The 20,745-nt window shown below is 26.2% G+C and overlaps 1 protein-coding gene across 1 annotated transcript; it reads left to right on the top strand.

The window, feature by feature from the left end:
- Positions 1-13,616: 13,616 nt before the first annotated feature.
- On the top strand, positions 13,617-20,364 carry LOC105360701 (aquaporin AQPAe.a). The gene is made up of 4 exons (XM_011497683.1): positions 13,617-13,801; positions 16,873-17,016; positions 19,377-19,838; positions 20,267-20,364. Exons 1-4 carry the CDS (start codon positions 13,625-13,627, stop codon positions 20,273-20,275), a joined length of 792 nt encoding a protein of 263 aa, XP_011495985.1. The 5' UTR covers positions 13,617-13,624; the 3' UTR covers positions 20,276-20,364.
- The last annotated feature ends 381 nt before the right edge of the window (positions 20,365-20,745 follow it).

Below are 20,745 nucleotides of genomic sequence, written 5' to 3'. Positions count from 1 at the left end.
GCGTATTCAATAGGCTTATATTCTTATAGGCTCATTGTAATTCTACCTCGCACCAACTTAACTGTAAGTACAGCTCAGTGTTTAGTATATACTGTAATGACGACACGTGGCCATATATTCGGCATCCTAGTTAAAAATACACGTGTGCATAAGTAAAAAGAAAAATCTAGAAGTTCCCAGAATTCGATGAAAGAAAAAGTAGGGCGTAATACCGATAGAAACTTCCGGGCGATGTTATTATCCAAAGATCGTATAAACAGTACGGGCCACTTGAAACCAAAACATAACAAGTAGACGAAAAATTCTCGTCCAAGTGTTTACAGAAATCTGATATCTAAAAGGCCGGCGATGCCGACAATCGGCGGTATTGAAACTGGGTTTAATCTCGAACACTTCGTTTAAACGTACTTGAATGTGATAAAAATATTTGTCTAAATTTTTTAAATGTTACGATTTTAATAAACACAAATTTTTACAACTATATGCAGCGAAAACTATTTAAGATTCTTATGTTTTAAAATGAAATTTTAATATGAATTTTATTTATAAACATAGGAATACTATTGTTGCAAAGTATTTTAAAAATAAATGATAATGATTGTTAATCGCATAGGATCTAAAGGCATTAATCCAATTAATAATGTCTAAAAATAGAGTACCGAGCGAGGAGGGCCAAGTATCTGAGATTAGGTGTGAGCTCCCAGATGTTGATAGGAGGATTGCAGGCTAGTGGACAAGATAGTACATGTATTCAATAAAGAGTAGTTTTGTTATTTAGTTTTATTTTATTTATATAATTACATTAGTTGAATTATAATGAGTTTTAAAGATTGAGTACTTGCTTTTCTTGATTTGTTTGTGATATTGCCACTGTGCGGTCACGTACATCGCATATATAGGAAGAAGTTGATGCCTTGCTGGTCTTTTATATGTAATGCACGTGTAGATGGAATGATATACACAGAAGAGCGAGGTTGTAAACCTCTGCGCTTCTTTGTATATGAGCACGTGGCGATTGCTTGAATTGCTTGTATTTATGTTTTACAGGTAGCTTTACGTATCTGCAGATTGGCGCGTATGGCTTGTTATAGTTATGTATTAATTAGGAATGGAACGTTACCTCATAGTTCTGCACGTTGTGTTTAGCTATGTTTTGTGTTGTTTCTTGAATTTGCCTCGAACAGCTCCTTGCAGTTTGATTATGTATACTGTGCGAACTGCTATTCGTAGTTCTCGATTCCCTTTTTTACTTCTGGTTGTGTATGTTTTATTATCTAGCACTTGTGTTGCATAGAATAACTTTGCGTGATTAGCTTGGATTTTCTGATTGTTTGGCTGCGTTTATTTGACTTGTCCTTTTTCTATTAGATAGGATAAGATAAGTGCTTGTGCCTTACCGGCGTCGTCTTTTTAAAGCCTTCTCTCGATCACGCGGTGGTCGGTGAGAATTCCCTCTCTTTTGGTGTCGCCAATCAGAGCTGTGTTGTCGATTATGGCGTCACCAATGAGATTTAGTCTTATTAGTGTGTCCAATCAGAAGTCTACTTTAGTTTATGGTATTTCTAATCAAGGCGTTCTTGAGTGGTGGGGTCTCCCACCAATGAGTCTTTTCAAGATGGAGGCTCCAATGATAGCGGGCCTTGCTCAACTTCCCTCCATGACGGGGGACTTGATGCCGCGCTTTTCCCTCTCCATCCTAGTATCATCGCATGCATTTCTGATAATCATGCGCGTTGCGGTCGGTCAGTGTTGTGAAAGTTAGGTATAGCGTGGTTTTTGAGTGGATCATCTGGCTTGTGTTTTTCAGACTAATTTTATGACTTGTCTGCCAGATGTTTTATGAGTTGTCGATAGATACTTTGTGGCATGGTCGAGTCAAATTAGTTTTATGACATGTTTTTACTGGACACTTGAACCTTTGTTCTCGCCAGATGTGTTTATGAATTGTATTTCTTTAAATATTCGAAGGTTTGCTGAATTGTTTAGATTTAGTTAATCCGGGACGCGTTTGAATGTTTATTCCTTAGTTAGTTGTTACGGATTACAGCAATTTTACGCGTTAAACAAAGTGGAAGAGGTAAAGACACCTGTGCTTAGTTAGAAACATTTGCGCGCCGAGTCATAAACACAATTCAGCGAAATCGGGAAACCTCACTACGCAAAATATTCGAATATTACATTACAATTCCGACTAACGAGGGCCGACGAACTCTCCAAGGCTAGACTCTAGTGACGTCACTCTAACAATCAGCATGACAAGAGTGATCCAGAATTCACCGGAATCGCAAGCCTGTACTAGGATATTTAAGGAGACGCGCTTGACACTCTCGCTCTCTTACTAGTTCAATCAAGCATTCATCAAGATCGGATCGCCGTTCTACAGATCGACTCCAGCTCAACGTAAGCCATGCTAGTTCAGCCACCCAGCACAGCACAGATCGACTCCAACCCAACGGAAGCCAAGCTCACTCGGCCCACCAACGCTGCAGAGATCGACTTCAGTTCAACGGAAGCCAAGCTCACTCGGCCTACCAACGCTGCTACAGAGATCGAGTTCAACACACGTAAGCTACGCTATTACACGCGTTTTTACGTACCATCAATGCAACTGAGATCGACTCTACACACGTAAGCTATGCTATTACACACGTTCTTACGGATCACTAATACACGGCTTCCGCCAACTAAGTAAGCAGCAATACGCGGTATACAGTACGAGGAATCCTCCCACCCGTCAAGCAGTGACGTGACACGGATATCCTCCCCCCATCAGACCGCTACAGCGTTCATCTCGCCAGCGGCAACGGCAGAACCACGCTGCCTCCTTATCAGTGACGTCTCACAGACGTCCCTCACTCAGACCGCTACAGCTCTTCTCGTCAGCGGCAACGGCGGCATCATCGCTGCCCCTTATCAGCGCGAATCTCCCACTACTACCACGAGTTCATAACTACGAGTAGGAGAATCAAGCACCAAGCTACCAAGAATACACCTACAGGATTCTTGTCGCTCATATTAATTGAAGAAACTCTCATCTATTCATTGTATCATACATTCAATTCGACATCCATAGACCACTGACTATTCATTATATTTATTATACTCAATAATGGGAAAGACACTACATCCAAGGCAATGTTGAATTATTGCATTGTCCCTTCCATTTGCCAGCAAGCCCCCATTCACAATCACAGGGAGGCTTCTAGTCTGATCCGAGACAGTAGTCAAGAGTTTGCTTTTTTTGGAACTCTTATCTCGAATTTTCCAGATGTCTAATGAGCTGGGAGTTTTCTTACATTCTCGAAGGAATAATAACGATTCTAAATATAAAATAAAAATGTAGTATAGTAAACTACAATTTGATGACTATAAATGTACCATATGAATTGTTATTTAAAAATTATATCAATATGTTTTTCATTGTAGTTTTCAAATAACAATTAATTTTTAAATAATAGTTTAGTAGCATTATACGTTAATTATTTTTATAAATCTCCTTTTTTTTATAAACACTTTTCAATTATTTTTATAAACACTACATACATATTATTATGTATATTGTATTTTTTATTTATTTAAAGAAATAAGCTTTCAAAAAAAGATTTGAGTTAATCATAAAAACCATAAAAAGTATATAAATTTATTATTAATCGAACCTTTTTTTAATGTTTTTCAAAGATATTTGTGTATATTTCAAATAAATTAATTTACTTTTATTAAAATTATTTTAAAAACTGAAATTTTAATTGCTACCTCCGAAAAGAAATTTCGCAAATTATAGATTTTTATATTATGCAATTATAAATAAAGATGAAAAATTCCATCGTGTGGGTCAAAAATTTTATTGAAATACGTAGATTATATATCACACTAAATTCAATCTTAATAAATAATTTTATTTAAATAAATAAAGTTTTTGAATAATAAATTATAAAAAAAATTTAATTTTAATAATATCATTTAAATTGCAGTTTATGATACAAATAAAATTTATAGATGTTAAAAAAATAATGTAAATTTTCTGATCTATATAATTTATTTTGTATAATGTTATAAATATCGTTTATCGTTAATTATTGCCAAAAATAATGCAAAATATTTTTTATTTTTTAATTCATTATACTTGTTACAAATAAATGAAACCGAAAAAGAAAACTAATTCAGGAAATACAAATGTAATACGTAGTTGACATATGGAATTAGATTTATTTAAATAGTAGAGTGTAAATTAAGTTGCTTAAATAATATTTGTGATATCAGTTAATATAATGAATAGACTGTTGAATGAATTAAAAAAAAATGAATATTAGGAGGCAAGGACTAAAAAGCTTGATAAACTTGCTAAAGATAAAAGAAGAAAACACTAATATTTCACGGTTTTTAAATATGTGTATATATACAATTTCGAAGATTAAATAAGTATGCAAAGAATTTTGCATTATTTTGGAGTACGCAAGAATTGGAATTAGAAATAAAGTTAAGCAATTAAATGGATGAATACTTTGTTGATTGCGAGAAAATTGGTACAGTTTTTTTTTCAAAAAATATATTATAAATACAGTACGCAAAACATGTCAAAACATTCATTATAAGGGAATAAAGAACATAAGTCTTAAAAATATGTTAAAATGTTGGAGAGTATTTTGATTTTTAGCCCACCCCACCCCCAACTTTATCGCCAACAATAACATTAAAATTAAAAAGTGTTAATATTTCATTTAATACTCATAATATAATTAATGCATTATTATTAAATACAAAAAATTTTTATGTAATTAATAATTGCTATAATAGTATAATATTTTTTTATATAATAAACAAGTGTTGTAATAATAATATAATCACTTTATTGTTCATTATTTTTATAGTGTATAGAAGACAGCTCGGTGTTGGAATATATTAAAAAATGCGTTACTAAGATGATAAGAACTGCAATTCTTTAATTTTTAGGCTGTATAGATATATCGATACAAATCTGCCTTGCTTTCGAGGATTTGCCGATATTGCTACTATTACTGTTAGTTCATTATGTGTTATAGTTTTGGTGATATACATAGACTCTCTTTTCTGATAAATGAACCAATACCTTAGGTATATTTACAGATTAAAATTTTAATTGGATTACAATTAAATAAATTTTTTAAATCCTTTACATAATTTAATTAAGTTATCAATACCTAATTATTTTTATTATTTAAATATAGATATTTTATTGGTTTGATTTAAAATTAATAAGTTTATAATAATTAAATATAAGATATTATACCTATCAGATATTTATCATGCAAATCATGCATTAAGCTAAGAGTAATGTATGCAATTAAAAACTTAAATGCATGACTTTATTCAGTGCTCTTTTCAATCAATTTTTTTTTTTAAGAAATTTGATTATCTTTTTTAAATATTCTATTCTCATATATAATACAAACGTTAAACACTATATATAAATATTTATGCACTAGAAGGGCAAACGTATGAAATCTAAATTAAAAATATTTATTTCTTCAAAGGTATCAATAATTTATACAATACCAACTTAAATTAATTTAAGACTAGTTCAAAATTTAAATGCGTTTATTCAAATTAAATAGAAGTTAGATAAAAATTAAAAGTTCAACATACGCATCAAAAACCAGCCAACAAAAATGTTACATTAAAGATAAAATAAAAGATAAAATGGAGTGGTGCTATTAAGTCTATGATATAAATTCTTGTACTCAACAACTTTTTTTATTCGTAAAAATTGAAATTGCATATACTTCAAAAATAAAGTAATAGGAATAATAGAATAAAAAATTCATCTGAGCAAAATAGTGATTCTTAAAAAAAGATATACTAACGAGAAATTGCTTCAGAGCTTTAGCTTATTCCTATGTATTTGTGAGACTATAGTTATTATTGAAATGATTTAAAGAATGTATCAATAGAAGAAAGGCATTTAACTAGAAAGTAAATTTGATGAAATTTATTTTGTTAAGAACAATATTTCTTAGTGATAGAGCATCATAAATAACATACTAAATAAAATAGATAAGGATTACAAGTAGATCGTATATTTCTTATATTATGTCAAAACTAGCTATAAAGATAGAGTTATATTAGCTATAAAGTTGAAAAATTCCTTAACAATTAATGTATTATGTTCTTTCGTTAAATATACATTTTTTATGAACAATGATAGACAATTTATGATACGACTTTAACGTTGTAAACTCTTTAATTATTGGAATTCAGCATTTAATAGCGAATTTTGACTTTTTCATGAAAATGAGTATCAAGTTGCTTACTCTCATATACCATGTGCATTCATAAATTAATATATCAGCTTCGGGTTGTCTTTATATAGACTTTTTTAATGAACTGACATCTATTATAACACTTTACATCCTGCTCGTAAATAGTATATAATTGTTTTTATACTTTTTTATAAGTCTTACTATGTATTGGTGTATCTGTTCGAAATTTAAATTTAAAAAATCCGGTATTAGAAGCTTGTCTGCATTAGACATATACAAATTACTGCCTATAAAGCTTTTGGATTTAATTTATATAAAATGTATCAATTATGTAATATTATAACTTCTCTAATTTTGATTTTTAAATACTTTAATAGATAATTAATTCTTTTCATTGTATGATGAATCATTAAAAATGTGAGTTGAGAATAATACGAGACTTAATATGCTAAGAACTAAAAGTATATGATTAGTTAACATTTTTAAATAATTCATTTATTAGACAATAAGACAATTAACGATTGTATATATTAATAGAGTATGACAATAAATTTTATAGTCTGAGATATGTATGCCTAATTTAGTAAATATCGTTTCATAAATACTTGCGATTCTTTAATTTTGTTTTAAATTTTAAATATTTTCTTATAAGACATTTCTAAGTTTATCGTTAGTTTCATTATAAAATATTTAGATAATTAATTTCTACTTATATTTAAAATGTATATAATACTGATTATGATTAATTTTATATAAAACTTTTTTATATTTTAATATATATAATTGTATTTTATAATTAGAAAAAATAAAAATATAAATTATATAGCTGTATTAATATATTTTTTTAATAATGATGACTTTTGTTCTGATTTTTTGTTTTGATATCTACAGTGGAGATAGTTTCTTAATTAATGTGCAATGATAATGCTACAAAATCAATGCCGTTTAAAATTAAAGTACGAAATTAAGACGACAGCTACCTATTATTAATTTTATAAAGTATAGATTCTCTGGATACATAATAAACGTATTCTATTGCCTTTATTAGCTTAAGGATTTATATATTGGAGATATTTCTAATCTTCTATATCAATGCAGACTACCAATCTATATTTGTCATACAATTTTTATAAGTATTTTTTAGTTTGTTTTCACTAAAACTTGAAAACTAAACCTAGAGTGTGAAGTGACCTCAAGGAAAAACATTTTTAGTTATTATTGCAATCAGTAGAATTTTGTTCTTTCATCATTTATTTTCTGTTCATTATTCATCATTGAGATACTCACATTAACTTCAAAATTTCAGTGGCTCATCAATTATTTTTTACCGTTATATCATGTAGTTATAACATTTCAAATTAAAATGTATATATCTGAAAATATAATAAAAATAGATAAATATTTTTAAAAATATTATAAATTTAATAAATATTTAAAACAATATAATAAATATAAATAAATATTTTTAAAATTCTAATAAATATAAATAAATTTAGTATGGAATGATTTTGAAGCTATTTAAAAAATAATATTAATTTACAATAATACTCTGTGGAGTGAAATTTATAATTTTTTAATCAATATATTTTATAAAATTTATTTATAATTGAAATAAAAATTAAGTTTAAAATATATTTAAAATAAAAATAATTGTTAGAATCTTTCGATTATTACAAATTAATATGATGGGCATTATAAAAAGATGTGATTAATGAAATATGAACATATAAAGATTAAATTTCGACAGTTTTAAGTATTATCTGAAACTATTTATTTGATTGATTAATTAATAAAAAGTATAAAATAATAAAAATAAATAGAATTTATAATTTGGTTTAAAAAGCTTTACTCTGGTAATAAGGAATCATTATAGAGTAAGTGTTGTCAAATGAAATGTATTTTAATATCAGATATTTATAACAAGCATAATAATAAAATCAAATTTTTCAAATATAAAAAAAGCAGTTTCTAATTATTGTTTAGAAATAGTGCTTAAATAATTTTTACTCATGTTTTAATATTAAATTTTAAAAAAGATCGTAATGTATTGAAAGATCATATTCATCATAAAGCAATCACTTCATTGAAAGATTCAAATCTACCTTTGGCTGTTACAAATTACTTTAATGTGCATTATTTCATGAAAAAGTATGTAACAATAATTAAGATCATTTTAAAAAGATGTGTTTTAAAATATTGATAGTTGAAATAACTAGAATTCGAGTGTAATTTAAATTTTTTTTATATTTTATAGAAGGCAATTATGTCGATTATTTCATTTTTTGTCTTTAATGTAACTGTTGAAAATTATACAAAAATTTCTTAATTGTTGACATCTATTTTCAATTTAGGAAACGAATTACCTATTGAAAATATAGCTAATCCTAAATTATGTATATACAGTATAAGCTAATAAAAATTAATTCGACAAAATTAGAGAAAATTTTTAAATTTTATAAAAACTATTTTTAAAATAATCGTTGCTTAGAGTAGTCTACATCCAATATCATTTATATTTATTATTTCACTTATTAACATTAAATTTTGAAGGTAGTATGTTTGATTAACAAATTTGATTAAAAAAATTGTTTCGAATTTTAATTAATCACTAGCGAACGTTAAACTTTGTGTTGAATGGTATATATAATATGAAATGTTATTTATTATAGTACATTGTTTTTAAAGTAACAAACAGTAATTTTATAGTTCTCTATGTCTAAACATTACATCTATATTTATTAATTTAATTATTAGAAACGTCTATTAATGTAATGGGATTAAATTAAAAAAGAACGTTAATATTTTATGAATTAATTTCTATAATAATGTATGAAACATGTTTATTTTGCTTTAGTTCAAATATTTTTATATTTAAAATATAAATTGATAATTTATCTTAATATAATTTATCTTAACAGATTGATTTTCAGATTATAAGCAGCGATTTTGAATATTGACATATTAGAATAGATCCCCCTCCTCCGTCATTATTATATAGTGGCGACCCCTTCCTAGATATCTTCGCTGGTTAGAGTCACCGTACTGCTCCGGAGCGCACTCCTTAATATTTATTATTGTAGTCCTAAATGGCTTGCTGAAGTGTCGGTCAATCTGGTTCTGTATAAAATCTTATGTAAGTACAGTCCTTGACTATTGATTTAAATACAGATAATATATTTCAATTGAAAATTGAAACTTTTCTTCATTTAGTACCAATAGAGATATGTCTTCTGCCACTTTATCTTTCCGTAAGTTATCTATCTATCTATCTATCTATCTATCTATCTATCTATCCATCCATCCATCCATCCATCCATCCATCCATCCATCCATCCATCCATCCATCCATCCATCCATCCATCCATCCATCCATCCATCCATCCATCCATCCATCCATCCATCCATCCATCCATCCATCCATCCATCCATCCATCCATCCATCCATCCATCCATCCATGTATACCAAGTTGAGTTGTACTCTACATATGTAACTTGAGTTGAACATGTATTGAAAATATATTATTTTTTACTACTCATAATCAAAAAATTCATTTATATGTTTTAGAGAATTCAATATGTTTAAGAGATCAAAATACAATTTTGTGTAAATGTATATTAGTAAGTAATTTAATCTGATAGTAAAAAATTCATACAATCTATATAAAATAGTGGAAATCCCATTAAAAAATTTGAAATTTCATTTACTTCAGATTAATATTCGATATAAAATATAATGAAAGTAATCTCTTCACACATTAAAAATCTAATTTAAGGTTATAAATTAATAATTGTCAATACATCTGAATATTTTTAATCGTGATAGATATTTTAAAATAATTAATATTGAAAAACCTTTTTCGAAAATAATAAAAATTTTAATATGAAATTGAGTCAATTAAATTACCTTTTAACAAAAGTTATTAAACCTCAAGTATTTTAATTAATTTTTTTCATATTTATTAGTATGGCATTTAATAACAGCAATAAATTAGTTGATGTCTTGCGAGTTACATTTTTATTATTGAACTAGTAATATTGTAAATTTTGTAATATTAAATATGATTTGTAGTAATTAAATACAGTAAAACGTTATGAAAACAAATCAAAATTAATTTAAAAACATCATATAAGCAAGATTCAATCCAAAATAAAAAAGTTTTATATTGTTTCTAAGCATTTAACTTTTTTTATAATTATATTATCTTCTTACTATAAAAAAAAATTTTATTTAAAAATATATATAAAATATGTTGGAATATATGGGTTTTAACATTATTAAATTTAAAAGACAAAATGGGATTGTATATTTTAGAAATTTCAACAATGGATTGTACAAAAGATTTATGCTTTGAAAATATTCTGATTTAATAAAACATTTGAATCGAAATATATGAAAAATATAGAAAATAGGAAGAGTAAAACAGAAATAGTTTCATGCAGGTAAATATATAAAAGAAAATAATAAAGAAAATATTTGTTTAATATAAATTTTAACTTTTACTTTCTACTTTTTTCTACATAAAAAGAAAATAGAAGTTTATTACTATTATTTTTTTCATTAAAAAACAAATTAGCTATGAATCTGGAAAGTAATAATAATTATTTTAGAAATTTATTATAATATAACTTATTATAATGATGAATTGAAAATTCAAATTTTATTATCATATGTGGTTAAATATTGCAGAAAATATAAAGTGATTTTCATAACCAAGTTATTAATAAATTTAGGAATTAATAAAAATGTATATATTAAATTTTGTTTTTGCTTATTAATATAATAACTATTTATATTTTCATAGAATAAATTTTTAAATTTCATGTATTTAATTTGTTTAATTAAATTCATATATTTTCAATTTATTTATAATAAATTAATCATTTCATTTATAAATATTTCATTACATATTATCATGTATAAATTAAAAAAATTTGTTTCTTTATTTAAATTCTTTCAAGCGTAATTTAGATTAATGAAAAACAACAGACTTACTATCATTAATTTAAAAATCTTATTTTATATATATTAATAATTTTAGATTATCATACTTTTAAGATATTAATTTTGTATTACGTCATAATCTAAATCAAATACGTGTTTTTGTCAATATTTAATAACAATATATTAATGAAGTATATAATTAGATATATTAATGTAACCAAGTAATTGTACATATATAGGCACAAGATATGCATATATTAAGAAATATAAAAAAATATTACATTTTTAAGCTAAGCAGATATTAAAATATTATTTAAATGCATTACAGCTTAATTTTATATTGTTGACCACTCGCTATTAAGATTTCAATACAATTACAGTGATAAGGTGAAGATTGTGTGGATTGGATTACAAAATTATCATCTCAAATTTCTGTTGTGATGCGATATTAGATAAAACGTCGCTGATAGATTATTAGAAGTATTAACTAAAAAAAAAATAACACGAGTGAAGATATTCAATAGATGTGCTTCACATGTTTGGATGCGCATAAAGTGCCCTCTTACAGGGAGTGCAGAAATATCTTTCATTTTCAATTTGATAAGCGAGTTATAATTAGTTTAACGTATAGATTTTTACTGTTTCATCACTTTTTTGGGGGAATAAAAAAATTCACGCTGTTAGAAATTATTGATTGAAAATATTTCAAAATTTAGCATCTTTGATGTAAATACTGTAATGAATTATGTTTAAAAATGGTCAATAAAATACAAATAAATTAAGCTAGCAAAATTCTGAATTAAAAAAAAAATTCTAAAACTAAATTAATGTCATCAGCATTGATAATAACGAAAAGTGTAATAAAATATAAACGGTAGAATACGAATATTAAATCATTATTAATTCATTCTTTTTCACAAAAAGAGATTCTATTATGTTGTTTAAATATTCTTAGATTTTGCTAAAAGTTATAAAACTTTAAACATCATTTTATTATGTAAATATTATTTACATAAATTGTGAATATATTTTTCGAGTTAAATAATACAATTAGATTCATTAAAAATTCGTAATAATTGTACATATAATTATTAGTAAATAAATTATCAAAACTACCGTAAACTTATAATAAAATATTTCATTTAATGAATGCATGAGAAGCATATAAATAATTCTTTTTTGACAAATTATGTAGAATCTAAAATATCATCAAATATTTTAAAGTACTATAAAGCAATTACTAAATAATAGCAATTTATTCTATGTATATTAAGAAAGCTTGTTGATTGATAAAATGAAATTCAATTATTTGATCGAAGAATATTAGTCTAAAACGTAGAAACTGAATTTGATAAATCAATTTCTTACAAGGTATACATTGTAATATACGTTGTTTGAGGTATTAGTAATATATAGCTTTTGTAAATTAGTAGCTCTACAGCATAAGAACGTGCTTATTTCAATTAATCAGCGATATCTACGAGAATTTTATATAAATAAATTTTATTAAAGTTCATTTATAGAATGATAATTGATTTAAATAATAAGACTGATTAGTATATTATATTTCAACAATTAATCTATGTTTCACAGCGAATAAACGGTTGTTTAAACATATTTAATAAATTTTCGTATGTGTATGACATATTTTCTATGTTATTTTTCGAATTAAAACATAATAAAATACATTAATTTGGATTTTGTAAAATATGTTATAGAGTAAGATTGCCGATGCATTGTTAAACTCCTAAAAATGTTTTACTTTCTTTAATTAATTCAAGCATTTATAACTAAGTTAATGAATATTTAAAATTTTTAAATATAAAAACAATTGTGCATTCAGAATTTAAACATAGTTTCATAAATTACTCGATAGACTTAAAAATATATATGAATTTTATAATTTATATACCAATTTTACAAAAAATTAATTTTGTTTACATTAAATAAATAAATATTACTTTTTGTGGTACGGATGTTGGATATAAGCAATCCAAAATATTAAATTTAACAAAAATGAATTATGTAATATAATAATTAATTTTTATGTCCAAAAGAAAATTAAACTTCAGTTGTAGAATGTCAAATAAATGATGTTGTTTATTATAAGTAAATAAATTTTATTGGAATAGTAGATTTAATAGTGGCTTTGATCAAATATGTAGTAAGCCATGTTAGTATTTAGTTGCTCAATATATACAATTTTTTTATTTAATTATTACGAAAAAGAGGACGTCATATCTTACGTTTCTGAAATATTAGAATGCTATTGGTTCCAGAATTAAATTATGGTTTATTGGTTTCTTTGAAAAAGAGCTTGGAATACTACATTTAGCCGCTTTTAAAATTTATGGGAATTTCAGTAATATGTATTATATTATTAAATATTTTATTTAAATCAAAGAAGCAAATTTTTAAAATCTTTTTCTTTACAGAATTAAAAAAAATGTTTCATGGAAATTTTTCGACCAAAGATATATTTACGAATGCTGTTGCTGAGTTCTTAGGGACTGCTATGTTGATTTTTTTAGGATGCGTAGGATGCCTTGGTAGTTTAACTGTGCAACCTAGTCATCTTCAAATAACATTGAACTTTGGTCTAACAGTTTTAATAATTATTCAGGTATTTATCTTGCGAGTGTCTCTAAAAATAATAATAATTAATACGTAGAATAGAAAATGTTAAATAATATTAATTAATCTTAATATTGCATCTTTCGTATAATTATATCGTAGTTTGTTCATGTTATATTAAAATAAATTTCACTATTAATATTTCTGGCAATAAGATATTAAATTAAAATTAAAAATTGATAGAAAATTGTTTCTTTATAATATAATTCACATAAATTAATGACAATGAAGACTATTCAAGATTGGAGCACTTTCCAAGACCTTTGGCTCGGAATTTTATAGTCCTTCTAAACTCGAATTTTTGTAAATATTTTGATTCCCAGAATTCTCGATTATTCTAAAGCTTTTATTTCACACCTCCTACAATGTTCATTTTGTCTCCGCATAGCAACCAACATAACAACAATAAACAGCACGGAATTCTCCTACCTTCTAAAGTTTCGCTTTTCTGGAGTTCTCGAAACTTCTAAAGCTATATTCTTAAACATCCGCAAGTTAATCTAGTTTCTGCATAGCAACATCTATCCATTGTTACCATCTACCTAAACTGTCGCGTAGATATATAAATCAAGCACGCGATAAGCCTCGATCTCTCTCCGTGAAACTCTCTCATTGAAGAAGCCATGGCACGGATCACGGTCCGTCTTAGAAGGACCGCCGTGGAACAGTCGCTATCTCTCAGCAGAGCCGCCACGGACCGAACATGCCTTCAGCTTCGTCAGCGTATTCAACAGGCTTGTAGGGGCTCATTGTAATTAAGTTATTTGGCCAAAGTTTACAGCTATAAGGTAGTCAATCAGAAACGGTAAAACAGTGAAGCTATAACAAGTAATACAAATTCAATTCTCAAATGCGCAACAATTAACAAGCAGTCAAGGGTGCTGACCTCATTACAAGAACGTACACGACGACAAGAAGCGGGATATCAAAGCATTTATCACAGGATCAGGCAAGGCAACTGCATTGCTGTGAGTATCAGTAGCATCTAATACAGAAGTAACAAAAGGCCAACAACGCCTTTCCAAGAATAGTGCGTCTAGCACAACCCAACAAGGCCTTTCCAATAAAAGTGCATCTAGCACAAGGCCAACAAGGCCTTTCCAGTGAGAAGACCTCATCAGGATATCATCACATGTCACTACACAAAGAAGTATCAAGACAGTTACGACCTCTTACTTCTTAGTGTAATAATTTACCATTAAGCACACTACGTAAAGACGATCTACCTCTGCATGTAGTACATGCCAACACCACGTGGCAACCAGCATAGAAATGCAAGATCTCAACGATTCTGATCACCAAATTAGAATCATTATTGTATAGTTTGTAAAGTAAAACGCAATGAACAGCACGAAAAGCAAATGTGTTAAATATTTAATTAATTCCACTTGCCCGCACATTTTCTCCCACCAGCCAACCGATGGCCATGGTCAAATCCAATTATCATGGCCCTTCGACCACCGGATGATTGGAATTCTAAACAAAGACATAGTAATATTTAAAAATAATTAATATTTCTTAAAATTTTATTTATTATAACTGAATAAATATAAATATAATTTTTATTTAAATTTCAAATATTTTTTATAATAAATTCTTTACATAATTATAAATTAATAATCTATATAAAAAGTGGGTTTTTAACGTTTTTCCCACAATACGTGTTTCAAAATTTTGTATTTTTTAGTATGATTTTTTCGATTATTTTCATAAAACATTCATTAATCATTAGATGAAAGAAGATATTTATTTCATTATTACCTATAATTTCAATGAAAAATAAAACAATAACAACCCAAGTGGCATAAAATATAGTTTTTAATTTGTTTTGTTTAAATTAGAAAATTTTATTTATTTTTTTTTGTTATTATTTATAATAGTTACCAATTATTAGAAATTAAAAATGTTTAAAATATATAATAAATGCAAAAATAATTAATAAAAGTAAATAAAAATAATCTGATTATATTTTATTAGTGTACAATCCCGAAATTTCAAAAAAAATTTGTTCATGTAATTAGGGCAATTATTTATAAAATTTATAAATTTTATATATTTTGTCATTTATTATTTAGTTTATATAAATGCATTAAATTTGATTAATAAATTGTTGATTAATTACTATAAAAGTTGAGCCCCCTCTTATATTTAGCCTGAAAATAGGTTATCTAGTCTTAATATAATTTTAAAATGTTATTGCTAATGACAGAATGTAAATTTATCCATACGATTAAATTAATAAGACTGCTACTATGATTTTACAAATTTGTACATACATAAACTTAATATTGCACTACACGTTTATGCACCTGATAAAAATACAATCTTTAGGATAGTCTTTAGGAACGGAGACAACTATTTGAAAAAAACTATACGAACGAATGTGTTCGGGAAGAGCAGTTAAAAACAAATGGCAGCTGTAATGTTCCATTTAATTTAATTCTTATAATGACTTATAAAGCAGCATGTGCACTTTTGATTTAACATAGCATCGCTGTATCTGCATTAGCTACTGTGTTTGAAATCGTTAATGATAGATATACACACATACATGAATCGATGTATGGAATATTATTATCGATCGTTGACACTTGCATTTTTCCATATGCGAAGAAGTTTTTTATATTCTAATTACTTTTATTTGCAGAATTACATTCATGCTTCCACATATATATAAAATTTCCTTTTGTATATCTATTATTATATGTATATATTACATCATATGTACATATACACTATATTTTGAAAAACACACAACATATTTATAAAGAGACGTTGATTATTCAGATTCATCTTAGATTATGATCGAATATGATTATATTTCAATGTAATTATAATGTTATTTTATTGAATTTTGTTGTTTTTAATTCTTTCACTTAAGTAACATTTTCATTTAAAAATTTTCAATAATTTGTATGCAACTTTCTTATATTTTGTAATGCATTGCATAATTTATGGTAAATATAAAGCGAAGCAAAGTTAAAAAAATGGCAATATTATTAAAACAAATTTTAATAAATTAATTTTTAAGTAATTGAAAATTCATTTGAATTTTTTTAGTGTTTTGGCCACATCAGTAATGCACATATTAATCCAGCAATAACAGTTGGTGCTGTAATACTTGGAAAAAAAACTGTTTACGAAGCATTCCTTTATTTCATTGCACAAATATTTGGAACTATAGTTGGATTTGGCTTACTCAAGGTTCATAATAATTTAATTATTTATATAAATATTATATTTAAATTTACATATTTAGCATAACCATGATAACGTTTTATTTTGATATATTATATTTTCTGTTTACAATCTATAATCTTCAAATTATATTTGAAAGTTATATCACTTTTTTTACAATATTTGTAAAATAATACTAAAAAAATATTAAAACCAAATAAATTAGAAATATAAAAATTATTGTGTAACAATATTGTTAGTTTATTATAAATAAAGTTAATTTTAAAAATATTTTCTGGAAATTATTTTTATTACTAATAGTTTTTTCTTTTAGCCATGTTAGCTATTATATATGTCTAATATATAGATAAAAATATTTTTGAATTTATATAGAATAATAAACTAATTAAGAATTAAATAAGAAAAATATCAGGTAATATAGTTCCTGCAATATTGTAGAAATAAAATGGTGATTTTAATTAAATTTGAGTTTCGGGAATTTCCCAAGTGTTAGACATCTGGGAAAATCCCAACTGTCGTTAGACATTTGGGAAAGGTCCAACCGTCGTTAAACACTCCTTTTTCAGGAGTATGCCCCTTGTTCTGTACATAACCTGATATCTGCTAATGTTGTAAAGATTAGCAGGAATATGCACACATTCCTGGAGATGACGTGTGGCCGAAATGTTTTATATAATGTGACGTCTGTTACTGTTGTAAATATTAGCAGGAATATGTGCACACTTCTAAAAGGACGTTTGGCCCGAATGATTATAAAGTATACCGTGCTTTTCACAGTCGTATACTTTCTTGTAATGCAGTCAGTACCTTTAACTGCTTACTTAACTTACTTAACTTACTTAAATGACAACAATGCATAGATGTTGCTATGCGGAAATCTTGCATGACGTGCAAGACTAAAGTTTTAGAAATTTCGAGAACTCCAGGAAAGCAAGGCTATAGAAGTTTCGCGAACTCCAGGAAAGCAAGGCTTTAGAAATTTTGAGAATTCCAAACGACGTTACTATGGGACTAGATAAACATTGTAGGATATTTGAAAGTAAGGCTTCGGAATATTTGAGAATTCGCGGAATCAAATGTATACAAATTTTGACAACTAGAAGGCTTATACCTTTCCAAGAACCAAAGTCTTGGAAAATGCTTCAATTTCGAACAATGGGGAACTACAGAATGATATTTAAAAAATATATTCTTATTATATTATTTTATCTAATTATTTTATTATATTTTATTATATTATAATCGACTTATATAGAAAAGAAATTTATAATTACGTTATAAAATAACACAGATTTGCAATAATATAAGACCTAAATCTACGATATATTTACATTTATAGAAAGGAACTAATGTTTTAGAGTCTTGCGCGCATACCAAATAAAATCATAATATATTTAATTGTATAAGGTAGAATAAATATAAGACTATAGCTCTTTTATTCACGAAAATATTGTGATATTAAGAGTGGCATTGTACAGGGAAAAAATTTACGATGATAAATATACCAAAATTCTGGTTAATATCTATCCTGCATTTCAAATTAAGACAATGAAGAAAAGACAAAAATTGAGCTATATACATATATAGTCCCCCTTTTTTTTAGCGCATTATGGATTTTTCCCACGCGCAAAAAGACTAAAGAGTAAAAGCATACATATAGTGAAAATGAATGCCTTGAATAGAGAAAGAAAATATTAAGAATGAAATTGGTAAGAGAAGTGGAAAATGATAATGAGGAAGAGTGAAAAAAATACACTTTGGTAATTAACATTACAACTGTATATATTTCCATACATACTTTAGATACATAGCGTCTTTGGCAAATATTGTAATTTAAAATATTAAAAAATGTTTTGAATACAATTTATTTTTTTTATTGCAATTTATCTTTATTTTTATACTATTTGATAATAATAATACGAGTTTGTAATGCATTAAGTTAATCTGAGCTAAGTAATTTATAATTGAGAATTGGGAATTAAGAAAAGGGACACCAAGTGTGTAATAACTGATAGACAAGAAATGGAGAGAGATAAAGTGGGAGTTTTAAGGCTGTTATGAGGAATTAATATCAAAGAGCAAATAATGTTATATGTACATTTTCATTGACTATATTATTAATTATTATCGTTACCATTAATTTGTACCTTTTAGTTATACTGGTATATAAATTAATCATCATATACCTTTTTTATTCGACGTGTTATGTTTGTTTTATGAGATATCTCCTATATATACTATATTTTCGCATGCAATAAAAAAAAATTAAAAAATAAAGACGAATCTTAATTTATATAAGTATTTCATTATTATATTGTTGAAATATTTAAAAGATTAAAAGAAATTATTATTTTTGTCATCCACAGATTATTACACCTATAGGATTTTTGAAAGCAAGTGTAAACTCCTCATTAAATGAATTTTGCATTACGGATCTTCATCCACATGTATCATTAATGCAGGGACTTTTGATAGAAGGTATCGCTACTGCTATTCTTATGTTCATCGCTTGTTCTATTTGGGATGTTCGAAATTGTCAGGACACTGACGCGGTTTCTATAAAATTTGGCTTAAGTGTTACGGCCTTAGCTACTTCATTTGGACCTTACACTGGCTGTAGTATGAATCCTGTGAGATCGTTAGGCCCTGCAATATGGAATAATTATTGGCGTCATCATTGGATTTACTGGTTAGGACCATTAGGAGGTGCATTGTTTGCTTCATTAATTTATAAGACAATTTTCTCTATCAATGATCAAGACAATAGAGAAATAAATATTGCAGAAAATACAGCTCTTAATTGCATTAACTTACAGAAGTCATCCCAGGTTAGTAACAAAGAAGGGCGAGTCGATGAATAATAATTTGAACTAAGTATTGATAAATTAAACCGTATATTCCACAAATTAATTTATTAACTATTTGTTAAATTCTTAAAAAGCTAAGAAATTATTTTGGTATCGTGATTTAATAATTTATTTTGTTTGCATTGTTCTATATCATTACTATTTTATATATTTAGGAATATATTTATAAATTTTTTAGATAAAATTGAATGTTATTAATAATACATTATGAAAATATTATAAGTAATGTTAATTTGGTTTACTTTTCTTATATTATTAAAATCTACTTCTAATTTTTTATAATGAATAGTTTAAAATTTTGGAAACCTAAAGTTTTATTAGTAAAAACTCGTTTAATTAATGTATAAGAATCACTTTATAAATTTTATAATTTTTTATATAACTTACAGACTATATAGAGTTTAATTGCTTTTGAAGGATGACTACAATTTTATACATTATTGAATCAAGCAATTAGATAAAAAATCGACTAGGAGTTCGATTGTAACATGTTCAAGTCATATAATTTATAAATAAAGAATTTTCAGAAATTACTTCAGTAGTGCATCAATGGAAAAAATAAAAAATATGACATAAAATATGGTGTACATATTCAAAATTTATACCAAAAACATTAAAATTAATAATAATACCTCAAGATGTGAAACAAAATTCCTTATAAACTTACATATTGCGAAATAAAAAAAAAAGCTTGCTATAAAATAGTATCCACATATATAAAAATATAGAAAACGCACATTATAGAAAAAAAATATATATATAAACAGAAGAGTTATGAAATACTCATTATTTTCAGAGAAAAATACAATGAAGATACTGCTAAGAAAATATATGGTATGATAAAATGCTCATTGATATTACATGAAGT

The sequence above is a fragment of the Ceratosolen solmsi genome, unplaced genomic scaffold (assembly GCF_000503995.2).
Source record: "Ceratosolen solmsi marchali unplaced genomic scaffold, CerSol_1.0 scaffold47, whole genome shotgun sequence".
Lineage (NCBI taxonomy): Eukaryota > Metazoa > Arthropoda > Insecta > Hymenoptera > Agaonidae > Ceratosolen > Ceratosolen solmsi.
The sequence above is the reverse complement of the archived record's forward strand: the minus strand, read 5'-3'. Positions and strand labels throughout refer to the sequence as shown.

What these genes read in the sequence shown, in the direction of transcription:
- LOC105360701 (XM_011497683.1), top strand. Translation starts at nt 13,625, where the DNA reads ATGTTTCATGGAAATTTTTCGACCAAAGATATATTTACGAATGCTGTT. An exon ending in CAGTTTTAATAATTATTCAG is followed by an intron (nt 13,802 to 16,872) that starts GTATTTATCTTG and finishes GAATTTTTTTAG; the next exon opens with TGTTTTGGCCACATCAGTAA. An exon ending in TTGGATTTGGCTTACTCAAG is followed by an intron (nt 17,017 to 19,376) that starts GTTCATAATAAT and finishes TGTCATCCACAG; the next exon opens with ATTATTACACCTATAGGATT.